Raw genomic sequence first — 22,302 nt, 5'->3', positions numbered from 1 at the left:
ACACAGAATAAAATAATGTGAGAAGATCCACAAAGTCACAGTCTCTTGTAAAAATATGGCTTTCAAGAAAATTCTGTTATTAACAAAGTTAGCTCTGGTTTTAATTGCATCATGCTTGCTTCAAGCAAGAAAATGTAAGTTAAAGTCTAACAGTAAAAGAGACAAATAATGTGTAATAGAATTGCATTTACAAATTTTTATAAGCTTAGACTCATGCTCAAAGTGAAGCAGCAAACCACATCAAAGAGTCAGCAGCAGCAAAAAAATTCACAGGTAGGCAGATTTCAGTTCAATATAAAGAAGGAGAGCCTACCAATTATGGCTCTAGAACAAGACTTTCAAAACACAATGGAACGGAAATACTACTACAAGTATGGGAAATTACGAGAATGTTCTCTGCAGTATTATTTAAGGAAGGGAAACAAACATAAGTTATATAACTTATATTACAGCAATGTTATGGGTTACTACATAGCTGTTAAAATACAGTAAATGTTTATGTATTGATTTGGAGGGCCATCCATGCTCTATTAACCAGGGGTGGAGCAGGGTAGGAAGCGGTTGGGGGAATTCTGCAGAGAATGGTGTTAAAGGCTGCTGTGCTATGCATGTGTCTGTTGACACATCTGTTGGAAATACGGCAACAACACACCAAACTCCTACCAGTGGCAGCCTCCAGGACTGAAGGAGAAAGGAGACTTTCACAACTTTGCATGATTACAAGGTTTTTGGAATTAATACAAGTATACATCATTTTCATTTTAAAAAGCAACAAACCTTCTTGAATTTGTTACAAGGTCACTGAAAAACATACAAGAAAAAGGAAAAGCTTCCATTCCCTGGAATGTCCATGCAGAGTATGGATGACCAGCTGCCTTTTAGAATTTTAGAGTAGACTCTTGTGTTGGATGGGAGGATATTAGTAGAGCCACTTCTGATTCAGAAGATCTAGGGCATGACCTCTGGCAACTCCTTTCTCTTTGGCATCGTGAATATGTCCTTGTTTACTAGACCTTTCCCAACAGCCTACATGATACCATAATATCTTTCATCTTAAATATAAATTTACTTAATCTCACATGTCACTCCATCACTCCATTTCCATGTTCTCCTTTTCAAAAATGTCGCCTGTGTGCTCTGTCTGCACTTCCTTTCTCACCATTAACTCTTTTAAATTTTTTTTAAAAAAATGTACTTACTAATTACAGTTGGCATACAGTATTATATTAGTTTCAGGTGTACAACATAGACATTAGATGTCTTATAATTTACAAAGTGATCACCCCAATACACCTCCTCTTTAATTCCCATTATAACCAACATGTATGGGGTGCTTACTATAAGCTAAACATGACAGTGAAACTATACATTAATTTTTATACAATCTAATCAGGCAGGTTTTATTATTACCCTCATTTGATAAACTAAGAAACAGGAATCTGGAGAGGTTAAGGACCTTGTGCAAGGTTACACATCTCTAGACAGAGCTGAAGTTTGAATCCAGGTGGTCTGATGCCAAAAGCTACAGACTTAACCGCTCTGCTACATTGTGTATGAATAATAATACCTACTATCTGTGTGCCAATTTGTAATGATCAAAATATGACTCATGCCTTTGATTCTCAGAGTAGCCTGATAAGGCAATTCCTGTTTTCACACAGGTACGTATTCTACGAGATGGGGACCCATAAAGAGAGGAAAGTAAATTTAGGATGGGCAAAACTGGACTTGTCAATAAGACATATCCTCAAGAATTAGCCAGAAGTTGAACACACAGAGTTCAAAGTGCTCGCCTACAAGTATGAGCTTGCTTGATCTCTCAGAACAGCACTGATATTAGTAAGGTCAGAACGGGTCAGCGAGCTGAGACAGCAGGAATTATTAGACCAGTTCGAATCAGAAGGAATAAAGGGATTTGGTCATTTTTTATATAATGGCCTCTTTTCCACCATTAGGTTGCCTGGACTTTATGGTCAGTCAGTGACCACATTTTACCCTGTGTCTCCAGGGAACCTTCACATTGTAAATGCTCAATAAAAGTTATTTGTAAATGACTGAGGTGAAAAAGTTTGGGCTTGGCCTCGCATTCTTATGTAAATTTTCTAAATAAAACTGCCAAAAATTTAATACAAAATAAATATAATAATAACTAGTCATTCAAAACAAGCTTTTAAAGATATAAAGACCTAAGTATAACTTTGTATGCTTCTCACTAATTTTTATTTGCTCTGTCAAGCTTAAACTAAACCACATGTTGCTTCCAGGGGTAATCAGAACATTTCTGCATTTTTACCTTAGAATTCCTATTAGGAATGACATATATTTCTGGGATTTCCAAAAGGTCTGACTACAAGTGTGTTGTTTATATCTGCTGGTGAAGTTTTCAAGCAAACATCACCAGACTGGCTTGTGCGATGTTTAAACAGGAACTTCTCAAAGTTCACACTGTCTGTTAGCCTTTTCCTCTGCCCCACAATGCAGAAACTAGTAAGTCTCACCAGCCCTTGGGACTCAGGTCTTACGTATGACAATAACATTTCTAATAACAGAAAAGAGCTTAGTTATCTTCTCAAAGTCTAATCTCAGAACTATTTTTTGAATTATTTCTTTTATATGGCTAAAATTTATAACAATATTAGAGCCATCTACTCCTACCACTATTTTTCCTTTTTTTATTGAATTTATTGGAGTGACATTGGTTAATAAGATTACATAGGTTATAGGTGTACAATTCTATAATACATTGTCTGTATTTTGGATTGTGTGTTCACGAACCCAACTCAAGTCTCCTTTCACCGTCATAAAATTTTGATTTTAAAATAATTTCAGACTCACAGAATGGTAACAATACATATATTTCCCATATTCTCTTCACCCAAATCCATTAGTTGTTAAGACTTTTCCCTGTTTGTTTTATTCCCTGTGTATATGTGTGCATGTGCAGGAGTGTGTACATGTGTATGTTTGTGTGTTCACAGCACTTGTCTCCAATGGTCACCAATGACGTTCCTGTTGTCAAATCTAATGATCACTTTCCAGCTCTCATCCCATCAGCAGCATTGAAAATAGTACATCATTCCCTCCTTCTTCTAACACTTTTGCACTTGGCTTCTAGGAGGCACTTCCTCTTGGTCCTCCACATACTGGCTACTACTGCTCAGGCTCCTTTGCTCCTATGCTGTCTTCATCATAAACACCTCCAAATACGAGAGGGCCTGGGGCCCAGTCCTTGGATCTCTTCCTTCTCTGTCTACATTAACTCCCCACATGTTCTCATCCACTGCCAAAGCTAAAATACTGTCTCGATATTGTTAAATCAAATTCATACCTCCTGTATGGATCTCCCCTCCAAACTCTAGGTTCCTATTCCCAAACTTCTACTTACAGCTCCACTGGAGGCTTAGCTTTCCATGTCCGAATCTAAATTCCAGGCCATGTGAAGTGGTTTCTTGCACACCTCCCCGCCCCCGTTTTCCGACAGACTCTCCCATTTCAGGAAATGGCAACTCCAACCTTCCAGGGGTTTAGGCCAAAATTCTTCGTCATCTTAACTGCTTCATCTCACACCTCACATCCAGTCCAGAATCCAACCAGTCCTTACCATTTCCACCATTACCACCCTGGGCTAACCCGTCACCATCTCTCATCCAACGCTGGCAACATCTTCCTATCTCAGCTTTTTATTTGTCTTCGCACCCCGTAGATTATTGCTACCTGCTGCCAGAACCATCCTTTCAAAACATGATTTATGCCGGGTTACTTCTCTGTGCAAAGCCTTCTCACCTCATGACTCACTTCATTCCTTGAGTGTGCCAGCCACAGGCTCATATCCCAAACTGCTAATTAAGAACACCAAAAGTTTTCCCACCCACGGTCTGAACTTCTCTCCCACTTTTTAACATGCAGTATGGGATGTCAAGATCTAGGAATGTCAGGTGAAGAAGGACAAAGAACACGGCCAATAAGGAAGTATTTTTGACGAAGCAAAAGCAGGTGGTAAAGGGACTCTCCAATGGGAGAAGTGTTTCCCTGAGTCTTTTGTTACTTTAATTCCTCCTTTGGAATCTACCATCAGTACAGATGGTCTACACCGGCTGACTTTACTCAGTGCCAGTTCATGACTTCATCAGCAAAGTACCAGGGTTAAACTTGAGAAGAGTTCGTGTCTTCTTGCCAAGGCTGGTTGCAATGACATTGCCTTATGTGGTAATAAGTGGTAAATTATAAATACACATATTCTATCACTCAGAAGGAATGGGATAATATCAGTGTGTGATATGTGTACTAAAATCAAACTACAAAACAAAGCCATCTTGTCCTTTATAAGGTAAAGAGCCAATAGACCCCATCCACAGTTCCCTTTGTTCTTCTCCTCCACTGTATGTTTTGATTTTTTTTTTTACTAAGTGGATATAAGAGAATGCAAACAGAAACTCTATAGAATCTAATCTCCAGGTACAGATGCTTTAGCTCTCATAGTTACTTCTATCCCCAGCACTTAGCACTGTGTCCAGCACGTGGTAGTTGCTGAGGAGTATTTGTTGAGTGAATGCTCTGGAAGAGAGGCTAGAGAGTCAATATTGAGGAAGGCTATGGAGAGGACTTATTCATCTTTTTATTGGGTACCTAATAGATGCCAGACATGTGGTAGGTGCTCAGGTAACAAAAAATAAACACAAGACACCCGCTAATCTCACATATCTCACAGAATCTGGCGTTTCAGTTAGAAAACAAGTGCTTACAATACAATGTAGAGAGATCTGCGACAGGGCTATTGTGCAGTGTGCCAGGAAAACACAAAGGAAACACAGGGTAAGGAGACAGGGAAGGCTCCTGGAGGAAACCTACCTAATACAAGTCCTGACACAAGAGTAAAAATGAGCCTGTAGAAGTGTGGAGTGACAGGGGTTTCTTGAAGAAGAGGGAACAGCATGGGCTAAGGCACCAGGGTCAGGAAATGCGGCTTTCACAGGAAACTGAGACTTTCAGTAGGACTGCATCGTTGAGAGCAGGGTGGTGTCGGTGGGGCAGTGTTGAGACGATGTGAGACTGGGTGTCCAGATCAACTGGAGTCTTGCCGATTTTTGAAGCTGATCTCTTTGGGTGTATTTAATGACTCTTTAGATGTTTTTTGTTGATATGAAAATATATGAAGGCTTTTAAAAATATAAACTAGGTTTTTAAGAATGTATTTATGTCTACATCTTACTATGGAAGCTTTCTAATGGCCCATAGAAGGCAGACACCTCCTTCCCTGGACTTCAGCAGGGAAGCTGGGTGATAACAACTGGTACTTCTGTCACACATATGTCCTAAACTGCATAATTTCACCCACAATGTCTAAACATACAATTATCACAGACTGAGGAGAGAGAAAAAGAGGGGAAAGGGAGAAAAGCAAAGGAGAGAGGGAAATTCCACCTTTGTTTTCTCCAGATGTATAATGAGAACTGTATCTAGGATTAGGATTTAGGATTTTTTTTACTTTTTGTGCCACCTTCCACATATGAAGTACAGTTCTGTAGGGTCCAACAGCCCAAACTTCAGTTGGCAGATCTGCAATCAGACTTATATATCTGGCATCAATTTTGTCATAATGTTTTCTATGACACATTCCTGTTTTCAGACACAGGGCACTAGATCTAAATCCTTCCCTAGGGAGTTAAATTTTTGTGAACTGATTGTAAGGCTTAGATTTTCAAATGCCATTTGTAAGTGCCTGAATTCCTGAATAGCCTCCTTAGTTCAGACTTGGTCCTGTTACACTCTATTCTTAGCCCAGCAGCCAGAGTTATTCTTTTAAAAAGTAAGTCAGACCATACCCAGAAATCAAAACCCAGAAATCAGCTTGACTCTGAGTAAAAGCCAAAGTCCTTACAAGCGCCTACATGGCTATACCTGCACTGGCCCTCTTCCAACCTCACGTTGTTACTTCCCTGACCTCATGTCCGGCCACCCAGGTCTCTTTGCTCTTCCTGGAACGTGCCAGGCATCCTCCTGTTATCCAGTGGCTTTTGCATGAGCTCCTTTCTCGGCCTGGACTGTCCTGCCCTCAGAAATCCCCAAGGGTCACTCCCACACCTTCCTCGGGTCTCTGCTCAAATGGTACGGTCTCCTGAGGCCACCCCACTGTATACTCTTGCCCTGTTCCCCTTTTTTGGTCATAGCAGTTCCATCTTCAGACATATAACTTATTTATGCTATCTGTTGCTAATAGAGTGTAACTTCCATAAAGACACATCTTTGTCTCTTTTGCTTCTGATACATGCCAAGCACCTAGAACAGACCCTGGCATATTTATATATGCTCCATAAATACATACTGAATGAATTGCTAATATAAAATTTTGTACAACTAGCTAGGACTGAATATTAGGGTCAGTATCCTTAATTTGGGGCAGAAAGAAGATCTGATTTAAAAACTTGTATATAGCCTGGCTGGTGTAGCTCAGTGGATTCAGCGTGGGCTGCGAACCAGTGTCGCAGGTTCGATTCCCAGTCAGGGTACATGCCTGGGTTGCAAGCCATGACCCCCAGCAACCACACATTGATGTTTCTCTCTGTCTCTCTTTCTCCCTCTCTTCCCTCTCTAAAAAATAAATAAATAAAATCTTAAAAATAAATAAATAAAATTCTTATTGGAAAAAAAAAAACTTGTATATAAATGCCCTGGGCAGTATGGCTTTGTTGGTTGGAGTGTCATCCCATAAACTGAAAAGTTACAGGTGGTAAGCTGAAATGAACAGGTGATTCAATTCCAGTCAGGGCACATACCTAGGTTTTGGGTTTGATCCCCGATAGGGGCACTTATGGGAGGCAGGCAGCTGATGTTTCTCTCTCTCAAATCAATGTGTTTCTATTTCTCTCTCTCTCCTCCACCCCCACCTCTGTCTCTCCAAAAAGCAATAATAAAAATATGTCCTCAGGTGAGAATTAAAAAAAAACTTGCATATAAACTTACTTTCCTTATAAGGCATTACAGAAACAGATTCTGTAGTGAAGGATATACTAGCATTACTCATCACAATCCTGGCAAATAGTCTGTGTGCACTATTTTTTAAGTATATGTGCAGCAAAAACTGCACAGCCAGTATGCTCGTTGTATGCAATCACCACAGAAAAGTAATTAAAGAAGAAAGGACAGATTGAGGTCCAGGGAAGATTTATTTCTTTCTAAAACTGGCATAATAATCACAGTGGGAACTATTGACTCATCAGATTTCATTTTAAAACCAACAGAAGCCAGCTGGAGAACTTTCAGAAGACTAGTATTCTAATAAATTAAGAATCTGTTTTCAACTTTGAAATTTAAGAGCTACTCTTTAAAGGCATACTGGCATACACCAAAAAGAAAGTATTTAAAAAGCTCGTTTCTTTACACCAATGAATAGACATTGATAATGTGTTAGTACTACACTTTAAATGTTAGGTCTACAATATGAACTCACAAGAAAACCTGTCCCTTTCCAAGACTTACACTTGCTGGTGAGAACTACAAAGGTGTGAAAATCTAACAGCTGGATAGCACTGGGTCTGTCATTTATTTCTAACTTAATTGTTAACTTCAGAGGCCCGTGGAACGTGTCATGATGTGGCATAGTGACGGGCTGGTGATAGGCACTGATGGACCATGCTTTCTTCCCCTTATTTTTTTTTTCAATTACCATTGACATTCAATATTATATTAGTTTTAGGTGTACAGCACAGTGGTCAGACATTTGTATAACTTAGGCAGTGATCCCCCTGGTAAGTGTAGTCCCCACACAGCACCAGAGATAATTATCACAATATTTTTGACTCTACTTCCTGTGCTGTACTTTACATCCCTGTGACTATTTTAATCTATTGATGAGTCTTTAGAAGTAAGACCTAGATCAGCTCAATCAAGAATTTTTGCATATGTGTTCTGATTATCACTGGGCAGAGCCCACTGAGTATATAAAACAACCACCAGATAAAATACCTGGTGGTTTATTTGTATTAAACAAGCACATTTATAACATTCATTGTGATCCCGTTGTACTACTGTAATTGATCACAAATATATACTTTCAAGAAAGCCAAATCCAGCACTTCCAAGATTTGTTATTAGATCAACCAAGTATACCAAACTATAAGAGTAAGGTATTATTATGTCCTCTATTAAATACTAGGATTTAGGAAAAAAGTTATCATTTCACAAGTTTAGAGTTCTCTTAACAATGGAATTTAATTGTGGTTTATTGAATTGAAGTACATACAAATGAAGCCCTTTGCGGGTCAGCAGGTAGAACTTTACTGTCACTCACCAACCTCCACAACATTCATTCCACTGCTCATTACTTTGTTCATTTACTAAATCAATATTTGTTAAGTCCCTATGATATGTCAGTTTGCTAGATGCTAGGAAATTAGAGATGGATAAGAAACAAAGCCAGTGCTCTCAAGGAGTTGTTTTTTTTTTTAAACCAGGAGAAGACAGATAATATACAAGTAAACAAGGAAATAAATATTTCCACATGGTGATATCGTTATGAAAACAATAAAACAGGGCAATATCATGGAATGATTGAGAATGGGGTAGGGATGGAATGGTGAGCTTAGGAATGGTTTCTCTAAGGAGATAACATTGGAGCTAAGACCTATAAAGAGAAGGAGCCGGCCATGTGAAATGATAAAATAGGAGAAACAGTAGTGCAAAGGCCCTATGGAAGGAATGGCCTTTGTTTCTGAAAAACAGGAAGAAAACCATTGTGCCCTGATTGTGTTGTGTGGGGTAAAGGGAGATGCAGGATCAAGTCTCAGAGGTGGGCAGCATCCAGGTCATAGACAGCCTCTCCAGCTTTTCTCCCTCTCTTTTTTTCTTTCTTTAATTTTTAAAAATATTATAGGAAGATTGCTAGGGGGAGGGGTGTATAAGGGGTAATGGAAAAAACACGTGGAAGGAAGGAAAGAAGGAGAAAGATTGGTTATAGGAAGACTTTAGAGCTTTTTAAGCAAGGAAGGGATATGGTCTGAATATTTTTTTCTAAAAGAATACTCTACATAGAATAACTATGTGGATTTTAAAAACTCAAATATGACATTTAGAAATAAAAAATATAATTGAAGCTAAAAATTTAATAGACAGACTAAACAACAAATTCGATACAGTTGAAAAAAGATTTAGCAAACTGGGAAACAGACCCGAAAAATCTTACACATGATGTGACTCAGACAAGATTGAAAATACGAAAGGACAGATACGATACTTAGAAGGAAGGAACAAACAGGTTTAACTAATTGCAGTTCCAGAAAGACAGAGAGGGTGTGAAGTGGGGAAGATTAGAGCAGATCGTTTCACATTACTTGTTGGAAAGATATGGCAGAGAATTTCCCAGAAACAATAAAAAAAAATACTAGTTCACAGAATCAGGAATTCTAACAAATCTTAAGCAGGATAAATAAAATGAAATCTACCCCTAAATGCATCACAGTGAAAGTGCATAACACCAAATGAAAAGAGAAAACCTTAAAAACTACTGAGAAAAGGACAAATTATCACCAAAGGAACAGCTAGACAGTCTAGATAATGTTTCATGAGCAACAGAGGCCAAATGACAGGAAAATCTTCATGTGTACTGAGAGGAAAAGCTGTGTCTCTAGAATTCTATACTTAAAAAATATCTTCTAAGAAGATATTAAGGAGAAATAAATATGGTTTCAGGCAAACAAAAACAAGGAGAGTTTACTCTGGTAGATCTTCACCAAAGAAAATTCTGAATAATCCAAGCCAGGCAGAAGTAGTTCAAGCCTGAGGTGCAAGACAGATTAAAGAGAAAAAGAGTAGAAAATCTGTAGATGAATCTAAATAAGCATTAATGGTATTTAAAATGTCTTGAAGGATTGAAACTTAATTAAAATAGAAAATAAGAATAATAATATTAGCATAGGGGTAAATGGAATTAAAGTGTTCTGAGCTATTATTACAGTAACCAGAAAGTTGATATGGGTTATTTCATAAGGCAAATATGAATATTTTTAAGAGTAATTATTGAAAAAAGAGGAAGAATAATGTACAAATTCAAGACCAGCAAAGAGGAAACACAATATTTAAAAATTAATCTTAAAAAAGAGTAAGAAAAGATTTTTAAAGAATCAGCCCTGGCTAGTGTGGCTTAGTGGATTGGGTGCCAGCCTGCAAACCACAGGATCTCCAGCTCTGTTCCCAGTCAGGGCACACGCAAGGGTTGGAGGTTAGGCCCCCAGTAGGGGGCGCATGAGAGTCAACCATACACTGATGTTTCTCTCCTCTTTCTCCCTCCCTCCCCCTCTCTAAAAATTAAAAAATAAATAAATAAATAAATAAATAAATAAATAAATAAATATTTTCTCTAAATTGAGTTTAAAAAAATTATAGAACAAGTGGGACTAATAGTCCCAAATTGAAAGATAAAATTTTAAAGTTTACTAATTACAATAAAAATAAATAAACTAAATTCTCTTGGCAAAAGACAAACATTGTCAGACTAGAGTTTTAAAAATCCAAATACATGTTGTCTAAGGGAAACATGTAAAATAAAAGGACACACAAAGACGGAAGTAAAATGATGAAAGTGGAACACCAGTAAAATTTAACCAAAAGGCGATAACTACATTAATTTCAGGCAATAGAAAAGTTTATGGACAAAAGCCTTACTAACCATAGTGTCCTTAAAAAGTCATAATAACCAATTTCCCTTTTAAACATTTTTTTGCCTTTCTCCTCTCCCTCCTAAACCTCTCTCTCTGTGTCAGAGGCAGGTGATTTTTCTGCCAGTTTCTCTCCATTTTGATGCTCTTTGCTCTTCTCACTGTTTACCATTCCCTTGGAGGGCAGAATGCACACCAGTGGGGCCAGTGGTTCCCACCCTGATAATGTGAGAAGCATTTCTAAACAATTTATGGTTGACGAATTTTTCACAGAATGAAAAGAAAATTATTCTGGGGGCCATCATAGCCTGTCCATTCGAGCCACAAAATACCCAGAAAACTCCATAATCTTTGCTTTGTTAGAGACTCTTCTGAGTAACCTTGACAGGTAATTCACCTCATTTCCCATCATTTCTTTTATTTAAAATTAAGTCATATCTGCAGCTAGATAAGCAAAGGTATTGATAATAAAAAGCCAATAAAGTTAAGATATTTGTAACAACAATAAGAACGATTTATATTACTGATGAGGTGGCTACTCACTGGCTTGTCACAGAGGTGTGCAGTACAAAAGAATATGACCAGCCAAACCAGAACGGATAGATAAGCAAGCCTTTGAACGTGTGCGGGCATAGGGGTGGTTAAGCCTCACGGGGCAGCCACAGGGGCCAGCCAACATCCGGCTGTGATCCCCAGTCTTGTGCCTGCCAACTGATTTCAAAAGGTCACTAAGTCCAGCAACCTCTGCCTCCTGACAGGAATGCACTCAGGGGCATCCCTCAAAAAAAGACCTCATTGAATCTATCTCTCATCTTAAAGGGTCAACTTTTAATTCCAACATGCAAATACAATTTTGAGTGGCATTTTCTTTTGAGAGTCTCAAGCTGATCATTTTCCTCTCTCCGGCATCTACCCAGACTTGTTTATTACCCAACACGTGATTTCTCCGGGGAGGCTTCAGCGAAATGCCCCTGTGAGTGACCTTCGATACTTATTGAATATCTCTGTGCCCTAGTTCCCTAAAGCCTACTTCACAGGCAGGTGAGGCTTGCATGAGATAATGCATGAAACTTAGAGAAGAGCATTATGGCCCCACTCTTTCCTCAAGCTCAGAGCTCTGAATAGTAAAGGTACTTCTTCCCTTGCTGAAAGGAAAAGGGGGAATTTTGCACTAGTAACTTACTTCTAACTAAGCATTGATGGGTGGGAAAAGATAAAATATCTTTTATAAATTTTCAACAGAAGTTCATGATAACCGCTTACATAAAATGTTTCATATGATCTTCTTACTTTTGGTGATAATTTAAATCTGTTTGTCAATTTATTTTTTTGATATGCAGCATCAGCACATGGTGCTGCACACTGTCTTTGTTACCAAATCTGCAGTCCTTCTGACTTTTCTTGGGAATTGGGGAAACCATAGTAAACCTTGGGTGGGATTCAGTATTTACTTGGGAAAACACGATTTAGGGATTTGTTTCTCCTTTCAGGCTCCTGGCCGGGGGAACACAGTCACTGGCCACTGCCTCAGGCTTTGCTCATGGCACGTGGACAATAAGTGCACGCTGCTACTGGGGGTTCAGCCCCTCCGAATGGAGAGCCTAGAGCTTCCATTCCAGTCTTCATTTAGGAAACTGGTTATCAAAAAGGAAAATTTTAGTAAAGAGATTGAGAGAGGAAAATGACCTATCATATCCTCAGATTCAGATTCAAAAATTAAAAAACAGACAAAAAAAATCCTCTTTCCTAAATGACCCAGGAGGAAATAAAAGTGTAAAAACTAAGGTGTGAGTAATACACTCGGCCCCGAGCCTGCCCCAGTTAATTACCGCACATTTTCCCTGATATCTACAAGCTACCTAGGTATGGGGGTGGGGCCTCAGCAGTTTTAGCTTGGCGTGTAACTCATATCACTGCTTTTAATTTTGTTTAAAAGTAATAAAGGTTATAATGATATCGGGGAGGCCTTCAATGTCTGTAACTAGGTTTGTGACTTTGATAACCAGGATTGATTTTTAGCCATAGCCCTCTCTGCCTCAGGCATTTTGACAGGGGTAATCTCAAAACACCAAGCTGTTTGAGAATATAAACCTCCCATGTGGTTCTGAGGACTCCTTTCTATGTAGAGACATCATTATGGGAATTTGAAAATTGTAACACAGAAAAAGTATTAGAAATTAATTCAAAGATAGTTTCTGGCCTAAACACATATACAGTCTGTGTTACGCTGTTAACTACAGTATTCCTTACCATTTCAGTTTAATTTCTAAGATGTGTTCAGGTTGAATGCAGTGGACATACTATTACCACGGTTGGTTTTGTCTTCTGTTTTTGCTGCTGTTTGTTTGTTTATAATCAGGAGGGAGAAGAAAACTTTAAATTAAAACACCAAAAAGCCATCCTATTAAAATGTGTGTGTTTATTGCTTCTCTTGTAATATTAACATTACATGCATGGTTATACATTTAGAAAACTACAAAAACTTCCTAATGTCATTACCTCTTAATCTTTCTGCAGGTATTCGCAACTTAGTGCATATTGAATCTACCCATGACCTTTTATAGATGGGACTCCCCCCTTAGGTCAGCTTCATTTCAATGAATATATCATTTCTATTTGGCCTTTAAGGGGCATGATTTTCCATGCTGTAATGGGTCCTCTCTGTAAAAATCTAGTCCAATAGGTTCTGGAACACCTTCAAAGAGATCAGGTCTCAGGTAGATGCCCAGCAGCAGGCTGGCAGGCTCTGTGTGAGATTTCCACCACCGTATTGTTGACTCTCTTTCAAGTTTTACTGTTTCTGCTGAAGGGACACCAAAGGGAGCAAAAATGCCTGATGCAGTAAAAAGCACGTTTGGAGTTTACAGAACCAGAGTCACACAGCTGAAATAAGCAAAAAATCTGCCTAAGAAATGATATTAACCTTAAGCATTGAGCCAAGAATCCGAGCTTCTACCATAAATTTCTCATCAGAGCACACTGGTGGGAGAAGCCACTTTCATTCTGGCTGTCCCCTCGCTAGGCCCCGTAAGCTGGGCTGACACACCCACCAGCACACGCCTCCTGGTCTCAAATGCTGCGGGCATCCCAAGTAATCCCCCAGGACTCCCACCCTTAGAGGTCCACGTGAGCCTCATTGCTGGGCCCTCTTTATCTCCCAACAGCAGGCTCTTCCTGCCAGCTCTGCTGCCCTCCTATGCTGCCACGCCCATCTCCTCCCAGCCTTAGAACCCTGGCTCTCTTCCAGGTTTCAGGTGTCCCTCCTCCTCCGACCCTGACTTAGTCACAGACAGAAATGAAAATGTCCTGGAAATGTCCACTGAACCCCAAGCCTTGTCCAACTCTATCTGGTACTCAGCCTGTCTATAAAAACAATTTTATAAATCACCCACTGGTGCTCCTGATGCTGCTTGAAATAAATAAGAAGATATCAAGGCTGTCAAGTTTTCTTTTCAGGATAGGATAAAAGAAATCATAGGGCTGGACTCAGGCTTTGAAAGCCCAGGTGACTGTGCCTCACAGAATCAGGAGAGTGACGAGGCACTCTGGAAGTTGTCATGGAGACCACTCTGTGTCCTGTTCTCTTCTGGAACCACTGACATACTACAGAGCAACCAATTTCTTCATCTTATCTAGAAACAGGTTAAATTATCTGTGGCAGTAAAGGTTCACCAAACCTCTGCTTCCCTTCATCCTGGGCACACAGGTGGACTCCCTTTCCATGACACGACTTCGCACCAGTAACACGTGGTCAGAGGTGGTGCCTGTCACTTCTTGGCCAAGAAGCTTAAGAAGCAAGTGTGCCTCTTCCACACTCTCTCTTGCTGTTTGCTGGGTGGAAGTGGAAAAGAAGCCCAGCAGATGAAGGAGCCATACATTGAAGATGGGGTTCTCTGAAACTCTATGTGGGAGAAAATTGTCGACCAACACGGAGCACTCACATGGCCTGTTATGTGAATAAACACCTCTATTGTGTTTGAGCTGTTATACATTTTGGGGTCTTTTTGGGTTCTGAAGCCATGCCTACACTAATTAGTGCAACCAATTGTTATGTTTTAGAGCACTGAATCACGTGGATGTCAGAGCTCTGGACCTTCATCCTGGAAAATGCAAGAAATACCAGCTGAAAGGGGAGGGAAGCAGGAAAGAGTACTGTTGTGAGTAACTACAACATTTACTGCCTGTGTAGCCATGTGCCGAGCCTGTGACAGATGCATTATTCATACTGTTTCATGTAATTGCATTTATGCTTCACAGCAACTTTAGGAAACAGTACTGTGATCACCCCCATTAGTCTGACTTGGAACCTGAGGCAGAGATGTCGTACTCAGGAAGCCGCGATTCAAATCTGTTGACTCCATAGCCCAGGCTCTAGTTGAGTACCCACTGCTGTGTTCTAGGCAGTTTATACAATTTCATCTTCACAACTCCTTGTAACTAGGCTTTATTATCCCCATTTCAAAGATGTGTAAGTTGAGGTTTGACAAAGACAGATGATTTGTCCAAGCTTACACAACTGGAAAGATTCAGGCAAAGGTCTGAGCGGCTCTAAAGCCCTTCTCTTTCCATCACACCTTTGAAGCCAGAATATAGATAGACAAGAGAGGTCATTTGGGCTGAGTTTCCCTTCATTTCCTCGGAGGCTGAGTCGTTAGCTCTGTGGCCGAGGGACAACTGCACTCGTCACTATCTGTCAACTCTGGAAACGTTGGGATTTCTGCCAGATAGTGTTCACCTGACTCCCCTAGCATGTCACTGAAGTTATTTTGTCACACTGATAATAAACCGGCTAGACTTGAAATACTAGTCAGCCCATCCTTTGCCACAGCCCACAGGGAGGGTTCCCTCAGCCAGGACTAGATTGATCATGATCAGGCCTAAACAAAGCATGGAAGCCGGTGGTGTAGAAATGCATTCTTCTAATGAATAAAGGGTTTATGCATAGCAGGAGTGATAGTCCCATTCTGCAAATGTTCCTCAGAGTCCTAAAGTTAGGGAGGGCCACCAGGAATTTTATTTTTATAGCGACCTCCTGATCCTCCGAGAAAAAATACTGCAGAAATGTCAGGGCTGATCAGGACTCTGAAACTGACTTAAAGATGGAGAGAGAGAAACTGGAGTGATTCCTGAGTAGACATGAAGATTCATGTCTGTCCCCATACTGGGCTTTTTAACTGAAATGGCCCACCCTCTCAGTATAACCCTCTAGGCCCTTATAAGCGCTGGCCCCTCCAGGGCTAATTGACATATTAAGGAATTCTCTCCAGACCCAGTCCCATCCCTGGTCCCTTCTGACTTCCCCTGGGGATTACCAGCACATCTAGAGTCCACATCTAGGGGAAAGGTCGGTGCTAGAGGCTCCCAGTGGGCCAACATGATGGCATCATAGAACCTGCTGGCCTGTGCTGTGAACCCAAAACACCAAGGCCACTTAGAGACCAAAGAGCCAGAGTCTCACATTCATCTACACAATCAATAGACATCTGTGGTTGGGAAAAAGCATGAACAAGGTCTTCCGGAGCCAGAACACCTCTGCAGGGCGGGGCCAGCAGGGCCACAATGGGGACTGCATAGGAAAGATGGGGGGCTGCTTTGGGGCCCATGGAGTGAGCCCATCGTGTTTCCAGGGTTCCCAGGACCAGGGATGCCACAGCAGCAGCCCCACAGATCACTGCAACAGTTAAACCGTTCGCCAAGCAATTTATGTCATGTCTAGCGTTCCCGAAATGAATGTACTTACAGCATTTTTGCACTTCTGGATGGTGTCTTTAAATACTGGATGCAATTTTAATGGCTAAACTTACATTACATTCATTTCATAATCATCCTATTTTATATTGCCCACAGCCTCTTATCTCCATCACCCTCATGGATCAAGAGGTGACTCTAGCACGGTCGTGTCCACGTACCTTAATTCCTTGCGATCCGTAGCCAGGGGCGCCAGGAGGGCCAGGCAAGCCTTTCTGCCCAATATTACCCTGTGAGAAGATGGAGGGAAATCAGACAAGTGTAAGACGATTTAGGGAGAGACAATGGATTATTGCTCTTAGCTTTGTTCTTACTTCAATCTGACCAGGACCTTCATCCAAGCTGCCTATAAGCTAGGTCATATTTTATATAAAGCAGAGGTTTTATAAAATTTTTAAGCCACACAATCCTCTGCAAAAATCTTATGTATAATCTGAATATCAGTAAAGACTTAAGGCAGAGCTGCTTGGTGTAAGCAAAAGTGTTGGCCTGGGAGCCTTGTCACCCCGGGCTCCTTTGGCTGCCCTACCAACAACCCCTGGAAGCCAGGGGCCTGAAGACCACTCCCAGACCATCTACGGAGACTTTAATCTACTGCTGCATTTCAATACGGAGTGTTGATTCACCGGGGTTGCAGTTAAAGATTCAGTGGATATTGACATGGATCCCTGTTGAATTTTTAAGAAAATATGTAAATGAAGCAAAAAGGTCACAGTTTCACAGTATGTATTCCTTACAGCATAAGTGGACCCCGTTTTTCCTGAGGAAAAACTTCTGTGGTCAAATGAGACTGGAAAATGCTCTACACCACAGAATGTGCCTCTCCTTGGAGAGCTCCAGCGCACATGAAAATACCAATTATAAAGCTTCCAAGAAGCCCCAAAATAGAGATATTAGTTTAACTAGCCCAGAAGTTCCAAATTAATGTTTGATAGAATAAACTTTGTAGAAATGTCGGGTTAAAATGTAAGTTACTTATGAGTCAGACTTTTTCTTTCCAGTATGAAAAAAAGCTTTATTTTTTTTCTGAGTATAAGAGGACTACCTGCTTATTGCAATCAATTGATTAACCAATAAAATAAAACAGAAATAAAGGTGACACTGAAGAAAAAACGGATCTGTCTTCCCATCACCCAGTGAGAACAAGCACTGGCATCCTGGGACAATCTTCACCCACACAGAGTGATGATCTGTGAGGCTGAGAAATAGCCCACTGCCCAAATAGAGCTGATGGGCACCAAAACATAAAGAATCTTAGTGATGCTGAGGTCCTCAGTAACTCTGACTCATAAAGCCTCTCCCCTTTCCCCTCTGATAACAGGATTCTAATTCACTTCTGGGCATTTTGAGTGTGAATACATCTATTTAAAATTTGAATTTGTGACAGCTCATTAATACCTGTTTTCCCTATAAACATACCTGATATTTCTTTGCTTTCCTTTCTGAACGACTCAAAAAAAAAATGCAGAGCAGGTGTTTGAAGAGCAGGTGAATGGAAAATTAAAGTGGGCTGCTCAGCCTCAGCACCAGCGTCACTTTGAGCTGCATGCTCCTTTACCGTGGGAGGCTGGCTGTGCGCTGTGGGACACTTAGCAGCGCCCCGGGCCTCTGCCCACTGGAAGTCGGCAGCAACCCTTTTCCGATTGTGACCCCCACCCCCCAAAATGGCTCCAGACATTGCCAAATGTCCTCCTGCAGTAGAGAGAGGAGGACAAAATCTCCCTCCTTAAGAAACACTGACTTAAAAGAACCAAAGGATGAATAGTCACCAAATTGGAGGTGGCACAAGGAAGTGAAATAGAAATGATAGCAAAGAGAGCCAAAGGAAATTTCTCTTAACTTCCATGGAGACAATAAATCTAGACCTCGAACTGAGTCCCTGACAGGGTACCAGACACACATGACACAATAGATACATTAGCTGGCGTCCTGTTAAAAGGCCACCTGACGCACCTGTGGCTAAAGTAACGGTGTGCTTCTTAATGGTGGCACAGCCACTAAGGAACCTAGAAATATTTTGAGCACTTTTCAACTGGTCTTTAAAGAGACGCTGGCTTCCCAGTTTCTTTGGAGGAAGAGAATGGCTTTATAAACTTAAATGTTCTATTTACTAAAAGTTCACATGATGTGAGAAAAGAAGGCTTCCATTAGTAATCAAGAAAAGACAAGTAAGCATCAAAACGAGCACTTACTATGAAGCTAATGCTCACTGGGTTGCCACTGGCAGTGCCTGAGCTGCACACAGAGCACAGCCCTGGGGACTCACCTTTGGCCCCTGGGTTCCCACGCCCCGAGGCCCAGGGGGGCCTGGAGGTCCTCTGACACCCGGCTCTCCCTGAAAAGACAATGAGTGACAACTTACTAATTTTTTAAAACCCTGTATGTTGTATATGTAAAACAGTAAAATATAAATATTTTATATAAATTTACATATTCAAAAAATATTTTTAATACTCCACACCTTTGAACTTGACTAAGCTATGAAGTCCTTTTATGCCACATCACTTTCTTTAAACTCGACCAAGGGAGTGTTACCTCCCTTTGTTTTCATTTCTTATTGCCATTTATTCAACCTGCAAGCCAGCTGGGTCCATTTCAAAGCAACCAAGTCAATTAACTACTTGGCAACCCTAATATGCACTTTTTCTTCGGAACTCCCTTCTCTGGAATTTGGACAAATAATTGCCTCCATTGAAAAGAGACATGAACAAAAGGAACCACGAAAAGATGTGACCCATCCTGAACTAGCTGCTTAGCGATTTGCGTAGCAAAGATTACGCAGCTCGGGTTAGGGCTGGGCTCTGCAACACTCCTGCCACTGGAATGGCTGTGAGGGCAGGGCAGACTCTGTAAAGGCTTTTCAGACTCTCCAAAGCATGACAGGTTCACACCAGGGGACTATCACCAGAGAAGTGGTGGGGCCTGATTGGGACAAGTCCGGCCCTGTGGTTACACCTATTTAAGATGTGAATTACAATGGGAAGAAACAGAAATAAAAATCTCTTCATTAACCTCTTTCTGCATGCCCAGCATTTTACTAGGCATGTTCATATATGTTATTTGCTGTAATTTAGTATTTACCACGATCCTGTATTACAGTGATGACTAATTTACCTAACCCCCTCGAGCTTCAGTAAGTCCATCAGCTGTATCGAAAATCATGTTCGCATTTCATGGGGAGGGCAACAAAGTGAAACAAAGAATGTGAACAAACAATAAAGGAGAACTTCCCCATTCTGGCAAAGGAAATAGTCTTCCAAGAAATCCAGGAAGCTCAGAGAGCCCCAAAGAATTTGGACCCAAAAAGAAACACACCAAGGCACATCATAATTACATTAGCCAAGGTGAAAACGAAGGAGAGAATCCTAGAAGCAGCAAGAGATAAGGGGACAGTCACCTACAAAGGAGTTCCCATCAGACTGTCAGCTGATTTCTCAAAAGAGACCTTACAGGCAAGAAGGGGCTGGAAAGAAATATTCCAAGTCATGAAAGACAAGGACCTACATCCCAGATTGCTCTATCCAGCAAAGCTCTCATTTAGAATGGAAGGGCAGATAAAGTGCTTCTCAGATAAGGTCAAGTTAAAGGAGTTCATCATCACCAAGCCCTTATTTTATGAAATGCTAAAGGGACTTATCTAAGAAAAGAAGATAAAAAACATGCATAGTAAAAGGACAGCAAACTCACAATTATTAACAACCACACCTAAAGCAAAACCAAAAGAAACTAAGCAAACAACTAGAACAGGAACAGAACCACAGAAATGGAGGTCACATGGAGGGTTAGCAACAGGGGGGTGGGAGGAAGAGAGAGGGGGAAAAGGTATAGAGAATAAGTAGCATAGAATGTAGGTTGAAAATAGATAGGGGGAGGGCAAGAATAGTATGGGAAATGTAGAAGCTAAAGAACTCATAAGTATGACACATGGACATGAACTAAGGAGGGGGAATGTGGGTGGGAGAGGGTGTACAGGGTGGAGGGGAGTAAAGGGGGAAATGGGACAACTGTAATAGCATAATCAATAAAATATATTTAAAATAAAAGAATGTGTTGCTCCTACTGCAGAGTCAAGCCTAGAGCAGGCCCTCGGTAAATGTTAACTCCCCACCCCACCTATTTTGCTAAGCAGGAAACTAGAGTTTGCGCAGCTAGTAAGAGGCGGGGCTAGGAGGATGTATAGAAATGGGAATCCTCATATCTTGCTGGTGCAGACACTTTGGAAAACAGTTTGGCAGTTAATTCCTTTAAAAGCTCAACATAAATTTACCTTTTGATCTAGTAATTTCACTCCTAGGTATACACCCAAGGAAAAATATGTCAATATCAAGACTTATGGACAAATGCACTTAGTAGTACTATTCATAAGAGCCCCAAATGGAAACAACCTAAATGTCCATCAGCTGGTACAATAAGGGGGATAGACAAAATGTGGGACATTCGGCAACAAAAAGAAATGAACTACAGATGCATGTGTTGACATGGATGGACTCCCATAACATTATTTGCAGTAAAAGAAGCCAGATTCTTGAGAACACACATTGTTTGACTTCATTTATATAAAATGTCCAGAAAAGGCAAATCCATAGAGACAGTAAATCAATGGTTGCCTGGGGCCAGGAGCAGAGTTCACTGTAAATGGGCATGAGGGGTCCTACTGGGAGGGAGAAAGTGATCAAAAACTGATCTATGGTGTGCAACTTGGTGAATTTACTAAACAGTCACTGAATTGTACACTTGAAGTGGGTGGTTTCTGTGTTATGTTAAATGTCTCAATAAAGTTGTTAAGAAAGAAAAAAAGGAACCAGGCTTTGGACCTCGATCTCCCAAGCTCTTTGCCCTGGGCCTTGTTGTGTCCATGTCCTGTTAGGAGATAAATATTAAATAACTCATAGCTTTCAACAGTGCAAAAGTCATGGATTTTAAGAAATGATGACATTGTTTATCTAGAAAAACAGCCCATCCTTTACTTTTCACTTACAAACCCTAAAATAATTCTAGAGAAAACAAGGCCTTAAAAGAGTGAGGAAAACTTTTAGACTATATTTTATTAGTGACTTCATTCTTTTCATCTCTCTTTTTATAATTACATATTTCCCTTTTGCTTCCATACCACCCTTCTGGTTCTGGTCCCCAGCCCCCTCTCTTCCTCTCACTACCTCGCTGCCCTTGAGACCACAGACACCAGTTATTTCCTCGACACCTCTCTCCTGCTGACTCTCAACTTCGAGTGGCCCCACAGTCCTCCCAGCTGAAATGACCACTCTGATCACCAGCAGTGGAGAGTAGAGAATGTGAATGTGTCTGGCATCACATAGATTTTTATCATCTCTCTTTCCTGGAGGGACTGTGAAGTCCTCTACGGGGAGTGTCTGCAAGCTAACCACCACGTGAGGGTCTCCAGCTACACCTGCCGGACTCACCCCCCTGCTACATTTTGAGCCCCTCCAGCAACACCAAGCACAGTGAAGTAGTAAATCTAGTTAAGGAGATTTTATCCAGAATCAGTCAATGTTTTATCAGAAAATAATTGTCTTTTTTGCCTAGTCGCCCTTAACCCCACCCCAGATGCAGTGGATCCCTCTCTGGCGTTTCTGTTTTTCTCCACCCTCCTGTAATGAGCTTAGACACCCGATGTGACGGAATGGGACCACATGGCCCTGCCTGTGAGGTATTTTCGCTAAGAAAAATTGAAACTGTGTCGGACCAGGGGTCTGTCTAGATCTAACTACCAGTTTATAAAACAAAGCAGAAAAACAACAAAGAATAGAAAAACATGTTGAACAACACCAGAAGGGTACCACTGGCAAAATCCTCAAATTAAAAAAAAAAAAAAAGAAAGTCCACCAAGAAAGTGCAAAGAAAAAAAACAAAACACATGTAACCTTTGATTTTAAAAAGAGATGTG

The 22,302-nt window shown here is 40.7% G+C and overlaps 1 protein-coding gene across 3 annotated transcripts in view; it reads right to left on the bottom strand.

The window, feature by feature from the left end:
* Positions 1–22,302, bottom strand: part of COL28A1 (collagen type XXVIII alpha 1 chain) — a 154,155-nt gene that overhangs the window by 37,522 nt on the left and 94,331 nt on the right. For all 3 annotated transcript variants that reach the window (XM_036010297.1, XM_036010298.1, XM_036010296.1), the window contains 2 exons: positions 18,664–18,732; positions 16,559–16,627 (listed from right to left, as the gene is read on the bottom strand). In XM_036010297.1, the coding sequence (XP_035866190.1) occupies positions 16,559–16,627; positions 18,664–18,732 (138 nt within the window). The remainder of the gene's footprint in view (positions 1–16,558; positions 16,628–18,663; positions 18,733–22,302) is intronic.

The sequence above is a fragment of the Phyllostomus discolor genome, chromosome 10 (genome assembly GCF_004126475.2).
Source record: "Phyllostomus discolor isolate MPI-MPIP mPhyDis1 chromosome 10, mPhyDis1.pri.v3, whole genome shotgun sequence".
NCBI lineage: Eukaryota > Metazoa > Chordata > Mammalia > Chiroptera > Phyllostomidae > Phyllostomus > Phyllostomus discolor.
Note: the sequence above shows the minus strand (reverse complement) of the source record. Positions and strands in the feature narration are given on the sequence as shown.